The sequence below is a fragment of the Rhamphochromis sp. 'chilingali' genome (assembly GCF_963969265.1).
Source record: "Rhamphochromis sp. 'chilingali' genome assembly, chromosome: 1".
NCBI classification, from domain to species: Eukaryota; Metazoa; Chordata; class Actinopteri; order Cichliformes; family Cichlidae; genus Rhamphochromis; species Rhamphochromis sp. 'chilingali'.
Window position 1 is genome coordinate 59,966,385 of NC_137929.1, and position 22,430 is coordinate 59,988,814.

Below are 22,430 nucleotides of genomic sequence, written 5' to 3' on the forward strand. Positions count from 1 at the left end.
TTTGAATCCACTCTGAAAAATGTAAGTGACGTTACTCCTATGAACTTGTGATTTCAGCAGAGAACAGAGATGGTGGTTCAGGGACCAAGAAGAACTCCAGGTACACATAATGGTTTTTGTCTGTTCAGATTATTTACCAGTGGCTGTTTTGATTTTATGGAATGCCAATGTTCCATACGATTTAACCAATGAGTGGACTTGTTGAAAAAAAACAAATCCCTGATTTTTAGTGATGGTGTGCTCCTTGGGCTTCAGTGGCCTCAAGCACAGATGATGGAACAATTTTTACACTGGGATGGAAATTGGCATTTATAAGTTTTATGTCATATTCTTTTAAAACTAGAAGTGACATTATTGTACTGGGCTGAAACATGTCATGTGACCTGGGGTAGAAAGAAACTTCCCCCTGGCTGCCTCACCGCTCAGCTAAGAGAGGTTAAAAGGTCTATAACGTAACAGTTTTGTGTGTCTGGAGGAATGTACGAAGATACTGTGTCACCAACTCATAATACGAATAACCCAGAATCAGAAAATCAGCATTTAGTGTGTAATTCTTAAACACAGAACCACAATTTATATGTGGTTTAACTGATGCTTAATAGCATAATCACTTAACACTGATCAAAATATAACCCAACATATTAAACATATGTTTAATATGTTGGGTTATGTGCCAGTTAAACATGTGTGCCAGTTATCAGAATTCGTATGTTGTTTCTTAGGCTTAAATATGCTAAATTTCGCAACACTGCCATGTTGAACTTAAAGAAGTACACATAAATATCCATCCATCTTCTTCCGCGTATCTGGGGCTGGGTCACGGGGGCAGCAGCCTAAGCAGAGAAGCCCAGGCCTCCCTCTCCCAAGCCACCTCCTCCAGCTTATCTGGGGGAACACGAAGGCGTTCCCAGGCCAGCTGAGAGATATAATCTCTCCAGCATGCCCTGGGTCTGGCACGGGGCCTCCTGCCGGTGGGACACCCAGAACATCTCATCCCGTAGGCAGCCAGGAGGCATCCTTGTCAAATGCCCGAACCCCCTCAACTGGCTCCTTTTGATGTGGAGGAGCACCGGCTCTACTCTGAGCCCGTCCCGGGTGTCTAACCTATCACCCTATCTCCGAGGAAGCCCATTTCCGCCGCCTGTATCCATAATTTCGTTCTTTTGGTGACTACCCACAGTGACCAAAAAAATGGAGAAAAATTGAGAGCTTCACTTTTACACCAAGCTGCCTCTTCACCATGGAGTGGTAAAATATATATGTTTAACTAAACCGGTCTGATGAATCAGAAAATAGAATAACAGTGATTCTAATAATGGGCCTCACTGCACAGGACTCACTGGTGTTAAAGAATGTCTGAGTCTCAGAATTTATGATTTAATAACATTTTGTGTAACTCAAGCTTTAATTATGACATTCACTGTTTAAGCTTTTGTGAAACTGTAAAGGTAAAAGTCTCAGTAATTATTCTTTATCAGTACAAATTGCTCTTACAGGTAACCCCAGAATGATCAAATAATCTCTCGTCGGAGTCTGCTATCCAAGCTAGTAAAACCTTCCCAGAAATAACTAGTTACATCATGACAGAGGAGTTTCCCAATGAGAAAAAAGTCAAAACGATCCCATGGTGACAGTGATCCTGGTCATAGTTCTGGTGGACTTAAGATTTCATTTGTTCTTTCTGCAGCTGAATCTATTGGGTCCATCAAGTGGCAATCTTTAGCTTGAGCTGAAGCAGTTCACAGCCAAGTGCACTGATAAAAGCTATTTTGGAGAGAGGTATATATAATCTATGCAAATCATGTAAAATTTACTCTATTATTGCACTCAGCCAAGGAATTATAAAGTAATGGGTTAATTATACCCTTTTCCAAACAGTAACAACATTACATTAAAAAATGCAGTAAAATATACCCCCAAACAATGAGTCTTATGTTCCTAATTGCGCATGCGCCAGACCACGCTTTTTGACCAAGCGGGACAGCAAGCAAATTCTGGGTCCTTTTTCCAGCTTCCAATGAACCCGATCGAACCACAGAAGGGAAGGTAAGCTATTTACATACAGTGGGGCAAAAAAGTATTTAGTCAGCCACCGATTGTGCAAGTTCCCCCACCTAAAATGATGACAGAGGTCAGTAATTTGCACCAGAGGTACACTTCAACAATTAGACTTAACATCCACATTAGCATCAGACATCTTTTTTCCCTTTTTTTCCCTACTGGCCATGGCTATATAAACCATGTGGGAGGATGTTTTTTTTTTTGTTTTTGTTTTTTCCCTAGTCCTGTCTGGCAGAGCAGAAATGCCAAAAAAATGCAAGAACAGATTTAAATTCACAATTGAACCATCATGTCATTCATTATACTGGTCCGTTTGATAGTTATATTTCTTTAGTATTTTTATCATTATCATCCTAAAAACAGATTTAAGTGAAATATGTCTGTGAAGGTTCTCAGTCATCCAGGTCATCGTAGTCAAAGGAGCTTGCAAAGAAAAAGATTTAAGTGAACTTAAATTTATTAGGAGATCCTAATGCTCAGTGTGATGTTCCTGCACTATCATCACTGATGATCTGCTTGTATCCATGCAACACATTTTCACTCCTGAGGCGTAATATTTGAGGCTAGCTGCCAAATCATCAACATATTATGCTTTGGGGAACCCAACACGTTCCTAAATGATGAGATCGGAAAAATTAGAAAACATGAGAACCGTTTGGGCTCAATCTACACATCGTTCATTTTCCTTAAATAACTTTGGAAAACACTATTTAACATCATTAAAGTGCTGGTCAAGGTTAGGGATAAGGTTATGATTTTACCATGGGACCGTAATTCTAAAGAGAGGGGCTGAGCTGTCAACTGATCACCACCTGGTGGTGAGTTGGATCAGGTGGCGGGGGAGGACGCTGGACAGACCCGGTGCACCTAAACGCGTAGTGAGGGTGTGCTGGGAACGTGTAGCAGAGGCCCCAGTCCGCGAGATCTTCAACGCACACCTCCGGCAGAGCTTCAACAGCATTCCGAGGGAGACTGGGGACATTGAGTCCGAATGGACCATGTTCAGCGTCTCCATTGCTGCTGCATTGAGCTGCGGCCACAGGGTGGTTGGTGCCTGCCGTGGTGGTAATCCCGGACTCCGGAGGCAGCCGACAGGTATCGACAGGCCAAGCGGAATGCAGCTCGGGCAGTGGCTGAAGCAAAAACTCGGGTGTGGGAGGAGTTCGGAGAGGCCATGGAAAACGACTTTCGGACTGCCTCGAAGAGATTCTGGCAAACTGTCAGGCGTCTCGGGAGGGGAAAGCGGTGCTCTACCTGCACTGTGTATAGTGCTGGCGGAGCGCTGCTGACTTCGACTGAGAAAATTGTCGGGCGGTGGAAGGAATACTTCGAGGACCTCCTTAATCCCACTGACACGTCTTCCGAGGAGGAAGCAGAGTCTGGGGATGAGGGGAATGACCCGCCAATTTCCGGGGGCGAGGTCACTGAGGCAGTTAAACAACTCCTTGGTGGCAGAGCCCCTGGTGTTGATGAGGTCCGCCCCGAGTTCCTGAAGGCTCTGGACGTTGTAGGGCTGTCCTGGTTGACACGCCTCTGCAATGTTGCGTGGAGATCAGGGGCAGTACCTGTGGACTGGCAGACCGGGGTGGTGGTTCCCATCTTTAAGAAGGGGGACCGGAGGGTGTGTTCCAACCACAGGGGGATCACACTCCTCAGCCTCCCTGGGAAAGTCTATGCCAGGCATCTGACAAGGATGCCTCCTGGGCGAGGTGTTCCAGGCATGTCCCACCGGGAGGAGGCCCCGGGGCAGACCCAGGACACGCTGGAGAGATTATATCTCTCGGCTGGTCTGGGAACGCCTTGGTATTCCCCCGGACAAGCTGGAGGAGGTGGCTGGGGAGAGGGAGGTCTGGGCCTCTTTGCTTAGGCTGCTGCCCCCGCGACCCGGCCTCGGATAAAGCGGATGAAGATGGATGGATGGATGGATGGATGGATGGACCGTAATTCTACTAGATTTCACCCATAACCCTGCGCGTACCATAAGAATGTGAACGGTCCCCTTTCGCGTTCCTCACACAAATCATCAAGATGTTGCACCTCGAGAGTGAGAACGGGCTCATCCATGTAATAATTTTTTGAATGTGTATGTCTTAGGCCCCGTAGGGAAATTACTCTTCTTTATTTAACCCATTCACCCAGTGAAGCAGTGGGCAGCCACCAGTGCAGCACCCGGGGAGCAGTGTGTGGGGACGGTGCCTTGCTCAGGGGTGCCTCAGAGTAGCCGTTCAACCACTAAATTTCATCATCTCCCTCTAGTGGCCATATATAAACCATGTCCACTACACATCAACTACATTGAAATTGAATTTGTTCATGAACAAAACTACAGCTTACTGAGAACAGAGGAGACTCAATTTTGCATTGAACTAATGTCGAGAATGTCTGTGGGCATTGACATGAAATGTAATCACTTTGGTCAAACTCAGATAAAGTTAAGGCAGTGCTTATGTACACTTCTTTTGAATGTGTTCATCCTTAAGTACTTGCACGTGTGTGTCACAGTTTTAAATGACAGAGTTAGAGGTTTTTGATGTTTTTTGGCGTGTCTTTCTAATCTTTAAAAAAAGAAAAAAAAAAGCCAGCCCCCGACCTCTGTGTTTGAACCAATAGAAAGCTGGTGCTCAGAGGAAGAGGGCGGGCTTTACTTGGTGTCAGTGAGAGAAATGAAAAAAAGCTCAAATGAGTGAGAAGGACGATGAAGGAAACATCTGTGCTGTGTCTGCTCTGTAAGTAGAATCTCTGTGTTTGTTTGAATTCTTGTACTTTGACTGTCTGCTCTCCTGATAACTGATGATGGAGGAGAAGACATGAAAAACAAATCAGGCTGAATTCAAGTTCAAACACCACGAGGACCAACTGCAGGTCTGAACTGACTCTTTATCTTTGCTCAGGAGTCGAGGAAACACAGCAGGCAGTGAAAAGATCAAATCATTCACTCATTATATCAACACAGCTGAGAGTCTGAAATACGACATTTAACATTTAACATAATGATATTCTTCATTGGACTGATGACCTGTACACCCTGTGATAGCTGGAATCGATCAATGTCAGCTTTTTAGGTTTACACATTTTTCAAGCTTTTATAGAAACTTTATTGAAACATATTGCTGGCATCTAACTGAAAATATGCAGAAGTATGAAAGAGTGATGATAAATGGTTAACATATCTTCCACAAGCTATATTTATGATTACACACTGAGAAGATACATCAGAGTAACATACATCAGAGAGAGATGACTTTGTGTGTTTGTCAGCTGTTTGTGTGGAGTTGTTCTTTATCTTCAGCTCAAATCAACCTGAGTGTCATTTCTCTTTAGTTCTGATCTCACTGCTGAGCTGCACAACAAACCAAGGTCAGTAACCTTCTTCTGTCACAGTTTAAACCTGAGAAATGCTCACTGATATGACCTGATTGGGTTCATGTTTCACAATGGAGCTCACATATAAAACTGAAGAAAAAAATAAAATCTAATCGTTTTTCACTTTAACCCTCACAGCTCGTCTGACTGTGAGTCCCAGCAGCTCTCAGTTCTTTAAAGGAGACTTTGTGTCTCTGAGCTGTGAGGAGGACGACAGCTCTGCTGGATGGACTCTGAGGAGAAACACAAGCAAAGGACAGAGGACTCAGTGTGGAGATATTTGGGGAGAAGGTGCTGGTTGTTCCTGTAACATCGGCATGATGATGCTTCATGACAGTGGAGTTTACTGGTGTGAGTCCAGAGAGGGTCCCATCAGTAACATGGTTAACCTGACAGTCACTGGTAAGCTGAGTGTGTGGAGTTAGTGTTGATGAAGCTGTGTGTAAATGGATGAAATGCTGTAGTTTGTCTCTGTGTTGAGGTGGATCAGTGATCCTGCAGAGTCCTGTCCTCCCTGTGATGGAGGGAGATGACGTCACTCTGCTCTGTAAAACAAAGACCACTCCCTCCAACCTCCCAGCTGCTTTCTATAAAGATGGCTCCCTCATCAGGAAGCAGCCTACAGGTCACATGACCATCCAGCATGTTTCCAGGTCTGATGAAGGCCTCTACAAGTGTGACATCAGCGGTCATGGAGAGTCTCCATCCAGCTGGATCACTGTCACAGGTGACACACTCACCTGTCTGTGTTTCTGCAGCTTTCAACATTCACAATGTGACGACAACTTAATGACTGTGTTTGCTTTATTTTAGACGAACACACCACCACACCTCCACCTACATCCACACCTCCACCTACATCCACACCTCCACCTACATCCACACCTCCTACTGGTTCCACCTCCATCACTCTTCCTCCATCACTCTCTCCTCTTGATCTCTCTGTGCTTTCATGTGTTGGATCAGTCTGTGTTGTGGTTCTACTGGTGTTACTGGTTCTGCTGGTGAGACGATGTGTTCACAGGAAACCTGAAGGTGAGACTCAGACTTCCTGATCTTTCATGTCTGAGTTTGTTTAGTAGAATAAAGTTCACATTCATTATGATCATTAAACAAAACAAATAAGAAAGGCCAGGATAGGTTAATTAAAGAATATAAATCGCCCATAGTTGTGAATGCGTGAGTGACAAAATTTTCTGTCCCTGTGTGTTGGCCCTGCGACAGACTGGCGACCTGTCCAGGTTGTACCCCACCTCTCACCCTAAGACAGCTGGGATAGGCTCCAGCGCCCCCCGCGACCCTGAAAAGAGTAAGCAGAGGCAAATGGATTTATTAATTTATTAATTTAAAAAACCAAACAAACCAAACAGTAAAACCCAAGAATCATATGACCTCTTATGAGCAATTGCTTTGGTGAAAGTGGGAAGGAAAATCTGCCTTTTATCAGGAAGGAACCTCCAGCAGAATCAGGCTCAGGGAGGGGCAGCCATCTGCCGTGATTGGTTGGGGTGAGGGGAGGCAGACAGACAGAGGCACGCTGTGGAAGAGAGGTAGAGATGTATAAGGGCTAATATTTAAATGCAGAGAGGAATAAAAGCACATAGTGAGTGAAAAAGGTGACTGACAAAGAAACACTTGTGCATCGTTGGAATCTTGCTTTTCTGCACCACTTTGAGACAAACAGGGAAAAAAAGCTCACATATTAATTTTAATATGCACACTGATGTAATCTGGTCAAAATTAACTACAGGGTTTCTAAGTGTTCCTGAAGTTGTATAGTTTTAATGTTTTATTTGGGAATAGAATGGTGTGTATGTGTGAGTTTGGTGATGGAGTTTTTTATTATGGATGAATTATGAATTTTTTATGAATTATTATGTCTACTTTTTATGTTTTATGGACAACAGATGGAAATTAGCCCTTGGCTATAATCTGGTATGTTTACATTTATGTAAGTTTTTTTTTACATGTATGTTCATTAACATGCACTGTCCCAAATAAAATAAAGAGTAATAAAGAGTAAGGCCAAGGTAATGATATCAGTACATATCTGGTTAGATACCACATGTCTGAGATTTATTGTGGGTCGAATCTCTGTTTAGAGATGTAATTCACATTATTTGGATCATTTCAGCAGATCAAGAAGAAAGTGAAGAAGACGACCTTATCACTTATGTCATCATTGAGATATCAGTCCATCAAGAACAATCTGACAAAGAAAGACGAGGTAGTATTTTTTTTTCTTTATAGTGGGCTGTGGGTCAAAGGTCTGTTTTTAATATTCTTAGTAAGTATATAAATAATCTTTTCCAAAAGAAGTATTGCAAACCAATAAAAATGATTAAAAAACATGTTAAAGGAGAGACATTACAATTTTATCTAAATGAAAATCTTCAACAAATATAGTTGCTAATAATAGTGTATACTTTATTGATCCCCTCTCTCTGCGTTTGACCCATTCACTCAGTGAAGCAGTGGGCAGCCACACTGTGTAGGGACGGCACCTAGCTCAGGGGTACCTCAGGGTAGCCGTTCAGTGGACTTGAACCACCAACTTTCCAATAATGGGGCGACCACTCTACCTACTGAGCTATCCCTGCCCCAAAAAGAGCTAATTGGCAGCTGAAACAGGAACACATATTTAATAGAAAGATGTGAGATATATTGCATTTATTTCACTGCGTCAAATATGAACTCCCTAATGTTCATAGCCAGGGATCCGTCTGCCAGGGCCTCCGCTCCTGGCCACTGCCAAGCACACAATGTTTCCTGACCTCTACAGTGCCTTGTGCGGGTGGTGGTGGTGGGCATACAAAAGGGTTGACTAATGTCCCTTTTTTGGGCTATGCCCAGCCAGGCCCGATGGACCTCTGCTCAAAGGAGTTTTTGAATTGCTCTTTATCTGATCCCAGGACCAATTTAGCAGATCCTACTAATCACACACAACGTGCTCTGTTTACGGAAGTAAAAATGGCAGCTACAGAGTTAGTAGGTGTTGTTGCAGCAATATATCAATTTCTGCAGAGTCATAACCGACAGAATTTTGACAAATTAACTAGAGAGAAAACTCCGTTTCTGTCCATTGACTCGCTCCGTCTCCAGTTTCTGCCCCATGCTTTCTAGTTTGTCTTTTCTGGCACTGATAATTGGTAGGTACAAAAGTGACCTAGGTCGGATTTGAAAATCCGACCTAGGTCAAAATCCGTCCCTATGGGCCCCAAAGTGCTTTACACTACATTCAGTCATTCACACACATGTTCACACACTGGTGATGGCAGCTACATTGTAACCACAGCTGCTCTGGGGCGCACTGACAAAGGCGAGGCTGCAGGACACTGGCACCACCGGGCCGTCTGACCACCACCAGTAGGCAACGGGTGAAGTGTCTTGCCCAAGGACACAACGACCGAGACTGTCAGTTGTTGGTTGTCGGTCGATATAAAGAAAACGACTGAATTGACAAGATGTTGTTTAATATAATAAACACTTTTTACCGTTTCAAAGTTCGGCAAACTGTAAAACCAACTTCCTGTTGTTGATTACAGTTCATCCATCACACAGTTCATTCTCACCACAGTTTTTACTGGTTTGTCTAATAATAGTGTTCATGTTGTGAGAACATCTTTGCTTTGTGCTCTGTGGTGAAGAGTGTCAGCCTGCAGTGGAAAAAGATGGCAGCTTTGAGGTCGTCCACCTGCATCTTTCTCAGAAACAGCCTCCAGTTCTTTGTGGTCACTCAGTGTTTCACAGCAGAGGTGTTAAGATGAGGAAAAAACCTGTACAAAGATGCTGTGGTTTTTAAAGCAGAACATCAGTGACATGTAGCTCCTCCTGTTCATGACCCATCACATTTCTCAGGTTAGTGAACCGTGTGAAGAACAGAAAGAAAGTTTTACATGTTCTTGTAATTTCTTCACTATATTGGACGATAAACTCTGGGAAGTCACACAAACAGTGTTTGGGGGGACAAATTCATCTGGTTACAAATGTGACCCTTGCAATGGCCGGCACTGTCATGGACTCTCGTGATGAAACATTAGAAACAGTAAAAATGTTTTGCTTTGTGTAGCTGCACTGGTGTATTGTTGTAGCTTCAATGAGTTTTGTTTTCATTTTGCAGAAATGTATTTTGTAGTTGTGATCTACTCAGCAGTGAGAAGTGAAGACGTCAGTTCTGGACAAACAACCATCAGAACAAGCAGGCCCAGGTACAGCTGCTCTTTATCTTTGACTTTGCATAGAGACAAGCTCGCTGCTCATCCTGTTTGCATCCATCATGCTAAGATAAGCTGATCAAACCTCATCCTGGATCAAACTCAGAGCTCTGACCCAGTTGAACTGGGACTGTGTGTGATGCAGAGAGATGGAGGTTGGAGGTCTTGACTGAACTACAAAGCTTGTAATCATGTTTCCTGTTGTTTGAACTGTGTGTGTTTGTGTTCAGACTTTAAACCAGAGCCAGACGTCGTCTACTCTTCACTGAAGTAGTCCACCAGTCCAACCACTGACGTCCAGCTGCTGGTCTCTGGTCCACCCAGCATCTCAAACCAGAGTAAAAAAAATACATAAAACACATTTTTATATGTTTTATGTCATGTTTTATGTATTTTTTGTTGGAATATTCAATATTTTTTGAGGCTAAATGAGTAATGTGCAAAGGGCCTATACACCAGTAAAGATTAGTTAGTGAAATCATAATTCAGAATGTCTTCAGAAACAAACACATTGTGGTGATAAGTATAACAAAGTTAGAAGAGATGGCGCACAAATCTGCATCTGGTTAAAAGGAAAAAACACACAAACATGAAAGAGTTTGCCAGATTTGTGCTACATGAATTAGCTGGGAGTGGAAATATGGATATTTACAGTCTTGTGCAATAAAGAATATGTGTGTTGTATCACAAGACACAATAAGACCAATGTGTTTCACTGATTCATCTACACAAGCATTTTGTAGAGGGTATAAGCACTGTGACAGTTGTTCGGCTGGAAGCGACTGTGAGGGCCAAATTTCAACTTTCTCAAATATGAGTTTGAAGCTTAATCTCAAAATTGATAATGTTTTTTTTTTTCTTAAAATGGCCCTAATACTCTCTCATAGCAGCATGACAGTCGTACTAATCTATTAACAACCAATTTGTGCTGCAGCTATTTTCAGAAACGAATCAATGTCCATTTAGGTAAGAGGGATGAGTTTACATCTCAGTGGGTATAACACTCCTGTGACTTTGCTGGGGGCATCTTAAGATCACCACAGATGATGTGTTTTTAACCTTCTGTGAAAAGTAAAGTCTGAAATACTGTGAAACTCAGGGGGGTCCTGACAGTGCTCTTCTTCTGTTCTGCACAACAGATTGAACAAAAGGTAAATCTGGTGAAGAATCAGTCACGTGCCATATTATACTCAGTGGATTAAGCATAATTTATGATCCCACAAATGTGTCTATTCATAATTATGTAATGTTTCACTTTTACCTCATGGTGGCAGTGTTTTCACACTGAATTAATTAATATTTTGCCCTCCACACCATAGATTACTGTTCACATTGTACTTCAAGATGTCAGAGTTTAGTTGCTTTTTTACCTAAGGATTCGGAAGCTATTTGTTAAATATATAAAAGTAAAATAATGCTTTTTCTGATTCCAGTGAGTTGGAATAATTATAATTAGAGGTTACAAATGATCAGATAGCCATCACCTGGAAGGTTTAGTGTTGATTTATAGATTAATGGTTTTCAAATACAAAATCCAAATCTAATTTATTTATATAGCACATTTAAATAGTGGAAAGTTGGCCCAAAGTGCTGTACAAAAATAAAACAAGATATAAAACAAAAGATAAAACCATTCACATTAAAACACGCACATATAGGGGAAAAAAGCATATCAACTCACACCAGTCTAAATGCTAAATGCTGAAAAAAGTTGAGTTGAGAGACTTAAAAGCAAGAAGCAAAGATGCCTGTCTAATATTTAAAGGCAACGTATTCCAAAGTTTGGGAGCCACAATTGAAAAAGCTTTTTCTCCTCTAAGTTTCAACCAGTTTTGGGGACAACCGAAAGCAGCAGGTCGGCTGATCTAAGGTCCTTCAAACCTTTAGATCAGTGTTCCAAGAATACTGTGGTTGGTCAACAACATCAACGGCTGCAGTAAGATCTAAAATCACAAGAATTACAAAACTTACGCAATCATTTGCTAGAATTATGTAATTAAAAGCCCGTAAAAGTGTTGGTTTAGTGGAGTGTAGATGTTTAAAACCAGACTGAAAAAACACCATTACTATCCAAAAACATAATCAGTTGGGAAAAAAACTTTTTTTTCCAATAGCTTTGAAAGGAAAGTGAGTTTTGAGTCTAACATTTGAGCAAACCGAGACAGAGGTCAAGGTCGGTTTAAAGAGTGTGCCCCTGCTGTTGTGTAGGGCTTTCTACAGACTGTACAAGGTTAAAAGATTGAATAAGATTTAAAAACTCCTGAGCAAACGATCCATCAGGGGAACAGACGTGAATATTAAAATCACCAACTATTAAAATCCAATCACATTTAGTCACAACTTCAGCCAAAAACATGAACAGTAATTTATAATATCTTTGTTAAACTTGGGCAGATGATGGATTACTGCACACAACCAGTTGAGAGCCTCCCAGTTCAAATGTGAGAAGTTCAAAGCTGGAGGGGGAAACTGGTACATGGAGTTGTTTGCAGTGAAAGTTATTTTAAAACAGTCAATATTCCTCCTCCTCTACCTGATATCTTTAGAGCATTAAGAAATGAGCAGTCAGAGGGCAACAGTTCAGAAATTATGCTAGACTCACCAACTGAATGTTTTATTTGCTAAAGAAGCATTTATCAGCGCCATCCTCATTGGAGCTGAAGCCTGGGTAGAAGTTGTCTGTAAAGCCCAGGTTAATGGGCACATATTCAAAAAGCATGTTCCATGACTCCCAAGATGCAAAAAACAGCGGCCAGCAGGCTCACCTCCATCCAACCCCATCACAAGAACCAGACAAGAGGCAACAGGATCCAGGAGATGCCCTGGGATGGAACAGACAATAACCAACTGGAGCAGCTTCTGAAGAAACACTAAGGCAAGGTTTAAACTTCACCAGCTTAAACCTTAAACCAGTACATTTATGGCATTAATGACGGTGTGTCGGGGCAGGTGGAAGCGCTCCACGTAGCAAGTAAGAACATCAGCCAGGGGCGGTGGATACTCTGTTCTTAACTCTTTCTGATTAGAGCTTTTAAAACTTATGGCAAAAAACTGAAGATCTAAAAGTTTTGGGGCATTCATACACCAGTTGTGAGTTGATTGGGTGGCAAGAACTGTCAGAAACAAAACAAACAATAACACAATTGACAGAAGCAGACGGTAAGCCACACACACTGGTGCTATCTTGATTTTTTTTCTGTATTTTGATTTTTATTGCTATGTAGTTCAACAATTTCCCCGGTGATCCACCAGGGGGAGCAGCTCATCATTTCCTTGACTAGAAATCAAATGAATGCAGCACTAATCTACACAATCACAACAACAACCGTTCTGTTTCAAAACGTTTTGAACTGTGTGGTTTTATCGCTTTCACGCAGCTGAGCTAAGCATCTTGTTAACAGCTAACCAGCTCTGTTTGCTCTACTGACACATGAGGTCACGTCACTGTCAGATGTTTCATGAACACAGAATAAAAACGTAGAAGGAAAGAAGCTTAGTGTGTTTTCATTCTGCTGTACAAACCAACAGCTCATGTGAAACAAAACACACATCTGTACAATAAACAAACACTCACTGCTGAACCAGTTTGACCAGGACACTGACACACAGACACACACAGACACACACAGACACACCTTTTCCACCAACACACAGCTGCTGAGGATTTGATAAATAATCAGGATATTATTTAAATAATAATCAATAGTAATAATAAATAATTGGAAAATCCCATCGGCCTTTTTGTTTTACTTTATTCTGAAACTTGTTCTGAGCCACATTTCCCACACGGTCACATGAGCCTTTAAAGTTTCCCAGAATGCACTGGTTTACCCTGGACTTGTTTCTGTTCCTCACAGATGGTTCAGTTTATTAAAACTTTGATAAAAATTTTGTCTCTAGATTGTGACAGTTGTAGTGGTTTGAGCTTTTCATAGAACTTAATTTTTTTTGTTGTTTAGTTTTTTTTAGTCATTGAAATTTCATAACTTATGAAGTTCTGAGGGAACAAATCGTAAACAGTAAATGGTTCTTATGTAGCACTTTGTACTCGGAGTAGAGTAATGAATGACGTCCATGACACAGACGACACCAGAAACAACTGTGGTGGTTTTAAACAGAGTAAGTGTTTTATTTACATTTTCCATTCATGTTGTCTGAGTATGTGATCAGACCTGCTGGACTTATGATCAATGTTTGTTTGGTTTTTTTTGTTTGTTTTTGTTTTCAAATGAAAAAATGCATTCACTCAAGACAGTGGATATATTTTGAACACTCACTCTCTTGGGGTTTATTGCATGTGAAGAATTAAGAAAAGAGCCTGTTGTTTTTGTAAATAACCGTGTTGTACAGGACATTGTACATGATGTTTAGGTACATGTGACATTTGAATTTTACTCATTAGAATAAGTTGATTTCAATTCACATACACTCCACAGACAGGATGTTGTTTCTACACATCTACCTGTTTCACTGAGACAAGTTCACTTCCTGTTACTTTGTAAGTGTACTTGTTTGTCAAATATGTGTATGTAAAGCTGGAGAAGACAGGACTGTGGTTTCTAAAATGTTGCTATGGTCTTCAGTGGAATAACAGATTGGATACTAAAGGTGGACAAAGCTCTCCAGAACAGCTGTGGGTTTATGGTTGTGACAGCTAATATTTTATTATGACGCACTTATATGTAGTTACCCAAACTTCTTTTTTCATCAACACTTACGGGAAAGTCAACCAAGTAGCTCAAACACAGATCTCTTATCTTAATCGGTGACTTATTTAAATCTGAATTTAATCTTAGTCAGATTGAAACTCTGTTTCTGTTTTCACTGAAAATACAAACAGTCTAAGACATTTAGCAGAAAGCAGATTATCACAACTAGATAACAGAGGAATGTTTGCTTTACTCTGATCAGTTTCTCTGTTTGTGGGTGTTGTTGTGTTTGTGTCTGCAGGCAAGATTTAACTGTTAGGAGTAGGAAGGTTTTATTTATGCCAGGTCCACAGAGGAACAAAATCCATTTTTTTAGAAGCTTTCTAGACATTAACACACATTTTAACTTCATTATAAAAGAGTAATCATATAAAACATAGACATAAAATATAGACTTCACCTGCATATAGTCTTTAAGCTCTGGGTCAAAGTACAGGTGGAATTACACATTATTACTCTGCTGTTTACAAAAGAACTTACATTTTGAGATATCTTTGGTATTTATTTATTCATTTATTTATTTATTTATTTTAATACGTCTCCCTGGTCATAAATATAAACATCCACCAGGAGGTGCTGCAGCACCTGCTCCCCACAGTCTTGGGCTAAAATGTGTCACTATTTTATTTCTACAGACTGAATAAAAAGAAATGACCCCAAAAAAATTACTGACCAGAAAAAGACCATAAACTATTTCCTATGTAATATTCACTCTCTGTCAGCACAGAGAAAGGAAGTTAATATTTAATCATTTCTCTTTGTTACATTTTAACTTCTCTTCAAATTTCATCAAATGTTCCCTGCTGGATTTTGAATGATGATTTTCAAAAATTTCCTCAGAGGAGGAAAAATAAACAGGAAACAAATCAAACTTTTACATTTAAGGAAGCTGGAGGTTTAGTTTCTGTTTGTTGTCTTTAGCAAACTTTCTCAGATGATCATTTCAAAGGAGTTACTGATCATTTAATTCATTAATTTTCTTTTAAGTGAACAGTTTATGCTGCATCTCAGTGTTATATTAAAACAATTATAATAATAATACATAGACTTTGTTAGTTTGAACTAATGATCCTGATAACCAGTAACAGGATGTTTTTATTGTATTTGATTCTATTGTATTCTAACAGACGGGCAGGCGGAGCTAACCACAGCTATGTTCGCTCTAACAGGAGCTTTAGCTGCACTGAAGTGAAATCATTTCACAGTCACACAGAGCATGAGCACAAAACAAGAACAGGACAGGAAATAAAAGGTGAGCTTAGAATAAAAGCAGACAGAAACAGTAACAGATGCATCTGTTGTTTGTCGTGAGCGACACTCTGACAGGCTGTAACTTGTGCTGGACAGTCTCCTGTCCCACATGGTGATACGCTGAATTATCAGAGCACAGATCAAACATCCAGAGCACCTCTGCTTGTTCCTGTTTCTACATCACAGACATGAACCTGCTGAAGTTTACTCACATTATTATACATCATACTGATCCTCACACACTGAACAGAAATCACGTTCTGTCTTCAGACTGTGACAGGTGGAGTGGGTTTCCAGCCCCCACCCGTGTGTACTTCAAGGACCTGAAAATGTTTATTGTATTTCAGGGTTTCATTAAGTTATTTGACAGAAAGATCAGCAGACTGTGAGGGCTCAGAGTCAGCTGTGACTTTGTATTTGTTTGTCAAATATGTGAATTCACAGCTGATAGGTGGAGGAATGTGGTTGCTATGGTGAAGCTGTGGGTGCTGATGTCACAGATCTGAGGTGTGTCTGTATAAAAACAGCTGATAAGGAAGCACAGCTCAGTTTGTTCTCTGGATGTTTAGTACAGAGGTCCATTTATTTATTTTTTTATTTTATTGTACAAATAAATAAATATTTTATTTATTTGTTTATTATTTATTTTATTCCATCATGATGATCAGAAAAGACTTTGAGGATTACAGATTTCATCCAGAAAAAAAGTAAGTGTTTGACTATTTTGTACAAAGGTGGAGAAAGTTCTCTGTGGTTTTATGGAGGCTCCAGCTAAATGCTGCCTCCTCCATAGTACAATATACATTTTTATACAGTGACGTCATTTTAAAGTCCTTTGGCTGATGATGGTCTTTAGTATGTAGCTGATGATTGATGATGAGAGAGGTGATGTTTGTGTTGTTCTGTGGAGATCATTCAAGAACTGAACCTGTTAAACACTCAGACCTGCTTTAGATTTCACCGCTTTAGTCATGACGAACTTACTTATGGTCATCCTACAAAATGATGCAAGTGTTGAGTATGAATATGAGTATGAGTGAAAAAGAAATGTTTCAGCTTTATTAAAACTCAAATTTAACCTCATGTAGTCATTTTTAAACTTTTTTTTAAAAACTGAGGTTCTTTTATTCACTGAAAAAACCAACAGACTCACATAGTTAGAACAAACTAAGAGTCAGATCAGCAGAAACAAAAACACGGAAATGTTTCCTGTAACTGCGTCGCTCTGCTCGTCTTTGCTGTTTGTCGGCGTCTTCGTGTTTGTCTCTGCAGGTGAGGTTTATAAACATGCCACTCCATGCCACCTCTGTAGATCTGTCCCTGAGTTTTAAATGGTTGTGCAAAAAAGTCAGAAACACTGTTTTACATTTTACAGCATATTACACAATGCAACAGCTGCATATTTTTAAAGAAATACCTTTGATTTTGCCAGCCTAAGAACATTTCATTACATCAGCCCTGTATACACCTACAAAGCTTTTAGTTCAGTGTATACAAACATCTGCAGGAAATGGATTCTGTTCTGTTCTTCACTCATCACCTACCTGACAGCTGACACCTGTTTCTCACCTGCATCATCTGTTGGACTGAACGTTGGTCTGAAAGCTTCTTGCTGGTTTTTTGATCTACAGTAAACATAAGAGACAGAGTCAGGATTTATTCCAGCCTCCCAGTAAAAAGCAGCAGGTTAGAAATGTCTCAGAGCTTCTTAGGTGGTGATGCTGGGTAAGAGAAGCCTGTATCAGTAAAGCTTGTTTGCTTGTTGGTGTCTTTGTGTTTTTGAATGTAGGCGAAATTTAACTGTTAGAAAACAAACAGTGTTTGTCTGTGAAAAAGAGAATTAACCTGATTTTCACATTGATATCTCTCAAAGAAATCATTACATTACATTTCACCGCCTTAGTCATGACGCACTTATTCATGGTCATCATACAGCGCGGCGTACCAAACGTCACTTTAACGCGACTTCCTTAAGAGACATTGAAAGTGCGGAGTTTGAACGAGTGTCTGAAAAACAAATGTTTCAGCTTTATTTAAACCTCAAAGTTAACCTCATGTAGTCAGTTTTAACTCGGGTTCTGTTATTAACTGAAAATACCAACAGACTCAGACTTTTAGAACAAACTAAGAGTCAGATCGGCAGAAACAAAAACACGGAAATGTTTCCTGTAACTGCGTCGCTCTGCTCGACTTTGCTGGTTCTCGGTGTCTTCGTGTTTGTCTCTGCAGGTGAGGTTTATAAACCAAACGGTGTTTCCCTCTCAGATAAAGAGGAATAAACTTCAGTCTGGTTTACATGGTACTTCCCAAACATTTAGTTTCTGAGCGTCTGCGTGTGTGACGGCATCACGAGGTCTGTTGGTGTCTGTGGATTTACCCGCTTGGTCAGCGATGCAGTTTCCAGCACAGAGACAAAGACGTGTAGTGTGTTTGTCAGTGTGATGCGTTGTAGTTTCAGGAGTCAGTATACTGCCAGAGGCCGATCTACAGAGGTGGCATGGAGTGGCATGCTCCACCCTAAAATGATCTCTTGCCACCTCTAGTGCCACAGTAGTTTTATATAGGACATTGTTGTTTGTTAAGTTGTGGCAACAGATTATATTAGGCTGGCACATGCCTCTCTATGCCACCTCTGCAGATCTGCCCCTGAGTTTTAAATGGTTGTACAAAGAAATGTCAGAATCATTGTTTACATTGTAAGGCACATTACACAATGTTACACTTGCGATATGTGTAAAGAAATGGCTTTGATTTTACCTTTGATTTCCACACCACCCTAAGAACATTTCATTACATCCAGCCCTGTATACAGCTACAAAGCTTTAGTTCAGTGTATACAAACAGCTGTAGCTCCATAAAGGCAGCATGCAGAGACTCACAGTGTCTTATGATGAGAGGCTGCTTTCTCTCACGCATTATGTTCACTTATTATCAGCACGTTTCACTGTATAAATGTTTATATAACACAGGTCCTGCTCTTATTTATTGAAAATGATACTACAGCAATGAGTGTGTTTGTGGTTCTCTCATTGGCTGCTGTCGAAGTGAACAGTTGTACTTTGACCTTTAACCTCTCTGCTCTGTGTTGTTTTCACTTTCAGACCAGAAAATCATCACAGCTGAGCCTGGACAGAATGTCATGCTACCATGTCGAGCTCCAAACAACAGCAGCAGCATCACCGGTGTAGAGTGGAGCAGAGCTGACCTGGGAGACGAATATGTTATTTTGTACCGGGATGAGTTATTTGACCCAGATTACCAGCATCCATCTTTTAAGAACCGGGTGGATCTGCAGGACAGACAGATGAAGGATGGAGACGTGTCTTTGATTCTGAAGGATGTGACGATTAATGACACTGGAATATATGAGTGTCAAGTCTTCATAAGAGGAACAAACATGAAGAAGAGAGCTAATCTGGGTGGTGACCCCATCAGTATCGTCACACTGAAAGTTGATCCTCCAGGTGAGTGAGTAGAGTTGAGTGTGTGTGTGATCAGAGGTGAAGCTGCTTCCTGGTTGTTGATGTTTGTTTCTAAAGATGTTGTTGATGAGACTTTGTAGAAAGCAGCTGGTCTGAGTGATGTGATCAGAGTGCAGTAGATAATGTCTGACAGCAGTTTGAAGAGGAAATGGATTCTGTTCTGTTCTTCACTCATCACCTACCTGACACCTCACACCTGTTTCTCACCTGCAGGAGGACCTGTTGGACTGATCGTCGGTCTGAGTGTTTCTGCTGCTGTTGCTGTTGTGCTTGTTGCTGGTTTTCTGGTCTACAGAAAATGTAAACAACAGCAGACTCAGGATTCATACCAGTCTCCTGTTGAACTGTAGCATGTTTGAAGATGTAAGAGTCGCCTGTATCACTAAGGCACAAAGCAGAGGCCTTTCAGAAACTAAAACAATCACATCATGTAGAAAACCAGAAGAGCTGCTTCATTCCAAAAAGATTTCACAGCAGAGACAATGTTAAAGAAAAAGCAAATTTTTCCTCAAGTAAGAAAAAATAACAGATAATCAAAAAGAAGAAGAAAAAGGTGGAGAACAAGGTGCAGCACATTTATCAACTGAAAATGGGAAACTGCAATTATTTAAATTGCAGGTTATTTTAACTGTAATTTGAAAATCCAATTTAAGAATTAAAAAAAAAATTATATTCTCAAGCATCTGAGGGAGAAATGAGAAGGAATGAGACCCAAAAGGATCCAAGAAGAATCAAAGACATTTTAATCAACAGCCTGCAGTAGTAAACACGTTTACAGTAGATGCTGCATACTGTTGAAAGAATTACTAAAGCCGACACTGTTACTCTTAGCATTGTTAACAACATACATTGTTATGTATATATTTCCAGCACTGAGGGTGTTTGGCTTCTGATGTATTGGACAATTGTAAATTAGTATAATTAGTAGTCATGTTCAGTTTTGATAATGTTAAATGTTTCAAACACACACAGGTTTTCATCATTTGATTGTATGTTTGGTCTGAGGCAGCTAAATTAGTTTGTAGAGAAAAGTGAATGTCAGATTTATGTTTGTGAGCTTAGCTGTGCATATTTACATTTCTGTGGAAACGCAAATTACTTTTTCATAGTTTGGTTCTCATCAGTATTCATGAGCTCAGAATGTTACAGCATCAGAACGAGTGAGTGTGTTTGTTTCATCTTCAGGTTCAGTTATCTGTGAGATCAAACTCATTCTGAGAGGTTTGACCCACACAGACTCATCCTCATGTGGAGATCACAGACAGTAACAGTAATTTTGACAGTGTCATGAAACCAAATCTATGAATGTTTATATATTAGGCAGATGTTTCCTCTGATGTGTGAAGCTTTATTGAACTTTTCATTCCATGAACGACTCTTTTGGTTGTTTGTTTTCTGGTTGTTATTTCAGTTTAAATATTTCAAGAACTTGTTACATTTGTAATGTTTTATTTTACTCTTTTTGAATCCGTTTTTGCTAATAAAAAACATAAAAAAACTAGGACTCTATTGTTGTTAATTCAGTCTGTTCGTGTGTTTTTTGTGGCTGTAACTCTTCTCTTTTTTTTCTGGAGCAGCTGATGCAGGTTTTTATCTCTGCTAGATGATGATATGATATGATGATACAATGATACATAATAAAATAATCTAGACACTCTTTAAGTCATATGTTTCAAACTCAAGGCCCGCGGGCCACATCTGGCTTGACGTACATTTATATCCAGCCCGCAAGATCAATTTATATAGATTTATAAATGTATTATTTATTATCGTCATTATGCATGGCGATGTGACACGCTAATAACACACAAACTACAGATCCCATAATTAGGGATGGGTATTGATACGATTTTCACGATTCCGATTCCATTTTCGATTCTGTTTAACGATTCGATTCTTTTTAAAAAAGGAGAACACTAAGGTCGATTAGCTTAGAACTTTGTTTTATTCTGTGGGTCTTCCTTGGTCTCTTGTGTTCTGGGGGCCTCTGGATGTCTGGAGTTTTGATCTCCTCCATACCTGCTTGATACCATAGAGGACAGGGCTGTGGCCCCCCCACACTCCCTAGCAGATCATTACATGGAGAAACCTTTGGAATGCAAGCATGCTGATCCACACAGGTATGCACACAGGTGTACACATGGGTATTCACAGACGCGGACTAAAGCTTTCTTGGCTGCTGCCTCAAAGCACACTGTGCGCTGTCTATCTTGCGTACTGCACAATATCGTTTATTATTTAGTAACTATTGATATCTATGACTAGCTAGTTTATTGTGATGGTGCTTTTTTTTTTCTATTATTATGTTGCTCTTTGTTGTTTGCTGTCTCCTCTGTTTTTTTTTTCTCCATACAGGTGACCCAGGAGTTGTTTTTTTTTTGTTTTTTTTGTTTGTTTGTTTTTTTTTCTCTCTTCCCCCCCTTCTCACCGTCTCTTCTCCCCTTTGGTTTTCTTTCTTTCTCTCCCCCTCTTTCTTTCATTCTTTCCCCCTGTCCTATCCCACAGTTATGTCTGTCCCGTTTGCAACTGAAAATAAAATAAATTCATAATTATAATAAAGGTCAATCAAATGGACCAATATGGCAAGGCCATGATGATCCACTTGGTAAAATAAATCCGCTTGGCATCTTTCTTGGCCTCAAGACAACAATTCTGATGGCTATAGATCCAAACGGGACAAAAAAAAAAAACAAAAAAAAAACAAAACTTTGTTTTATATCTTCTCTTTGAACAAGATAGAAATTTAGGAGTAGCATGGCCTTACAAACCCAGCAGTGAGATCTTAAGAGATCCATGGCTCTTCAATGTGGTGTCACAGGGACCCCGCGGAAAAAAATTGTAAATGTAAAATAATAAAATAAATATTCTTCTGTAGCAATAACAAAGTATAACATAAATTATTCTGTAGCAATTACACAAGAATATCCAGTAATGTCCCTGCCTACAATTAAACACATTCACTTACCGAAAATTGGGGGCATCTGCTGTGGCAAATGGGTGCAAGCCTTTTACCACAAACTTAGTCACTGCTCGGTAACATTAGTCTATCCTGGCCTGAAAGGAGACGCTACCGGTAGACTGCAGCGAGAACTGCCAGCGAGAGCGAGCACCAGCCAAACTCTGTCTCTCTCATCATGGTCACCTAAATGCACAGTAATGGCAGGTTTTGTAATAAGGCAGATCGCGCTAACATAATATGCACTGTTAGTTGATTATTTACCTGCCGCATTAACGGGAGAGGGCGTGCAAACGTTACCGCTGCTGCTGGGTTGAGATTCACGAGTCCGGAGCGGAATTAAAAACACGACATTCATTTAAGGTTATCACGTGTTTTGTGAGTAAATGCTTTT

The 22,430-nt window shown here is 40.4% G+C and overlaps 1 protein-coding gene across 1 annotated transcript; it reads left to right on the plus strand.

Moving 5' to 3' along the window:
- The first annotated feature begins 17,545 nt into the window (after nucleotides 1–17,545).
- LOC308411176 (cell surface A33 antigen-like) lies at nucleotides 17,546–20,584 on the plus strand. The gene is made up of 3 exons (XM_080904960.1): nucleotides 17,546–17,827; nucleotides 18,700–19,062; nucleotides 19,294–20,584. The coding sequence occupies exons 1-3, from the start codon at nucleotides 17,758–17,760 to the stop codon at nucleotides 19,428–19,430; spliced, it is 570 nt and encodes a 189-aa protein (XP_080761086.1). The 5' UTR covers nucleotides 17,546–17,757; the 3' UTR covers nucleotides 19,431–20,584.
- The last annotated feature ends 1,846 nt before the right edge of the window (nucleotides 20,585–22,430 follow it).

What these genes read in the sequence shown, in the direction of transcription:
- LOC308411176 (XM_080904960.1), top strand. Translation starts at nt 17,758, where the DNA reads ATGTTTCCTGTAACTGCGTCGCTCTGCTCGACTTTGCTGGTTCTCGGT. An exon ending in CTTCGTGTTTGTCTCTGCAG is followed by an intron (nt 17,828 to 18,699) that starts GTGAGGTTTATA and finishes TTTCACTTTCAG; the next exon opens with ACCAGAAAATCATCACAGCT. An exon ending in ACTGAAAGTTGATCCTCCAG is followed by an intron (nt 19,063 to 19,293) that starts GTGAGTGAGTAG and finishes TCTCACCTGCAG; the next exon opens with GAGGACCTGTTGGACTGATC.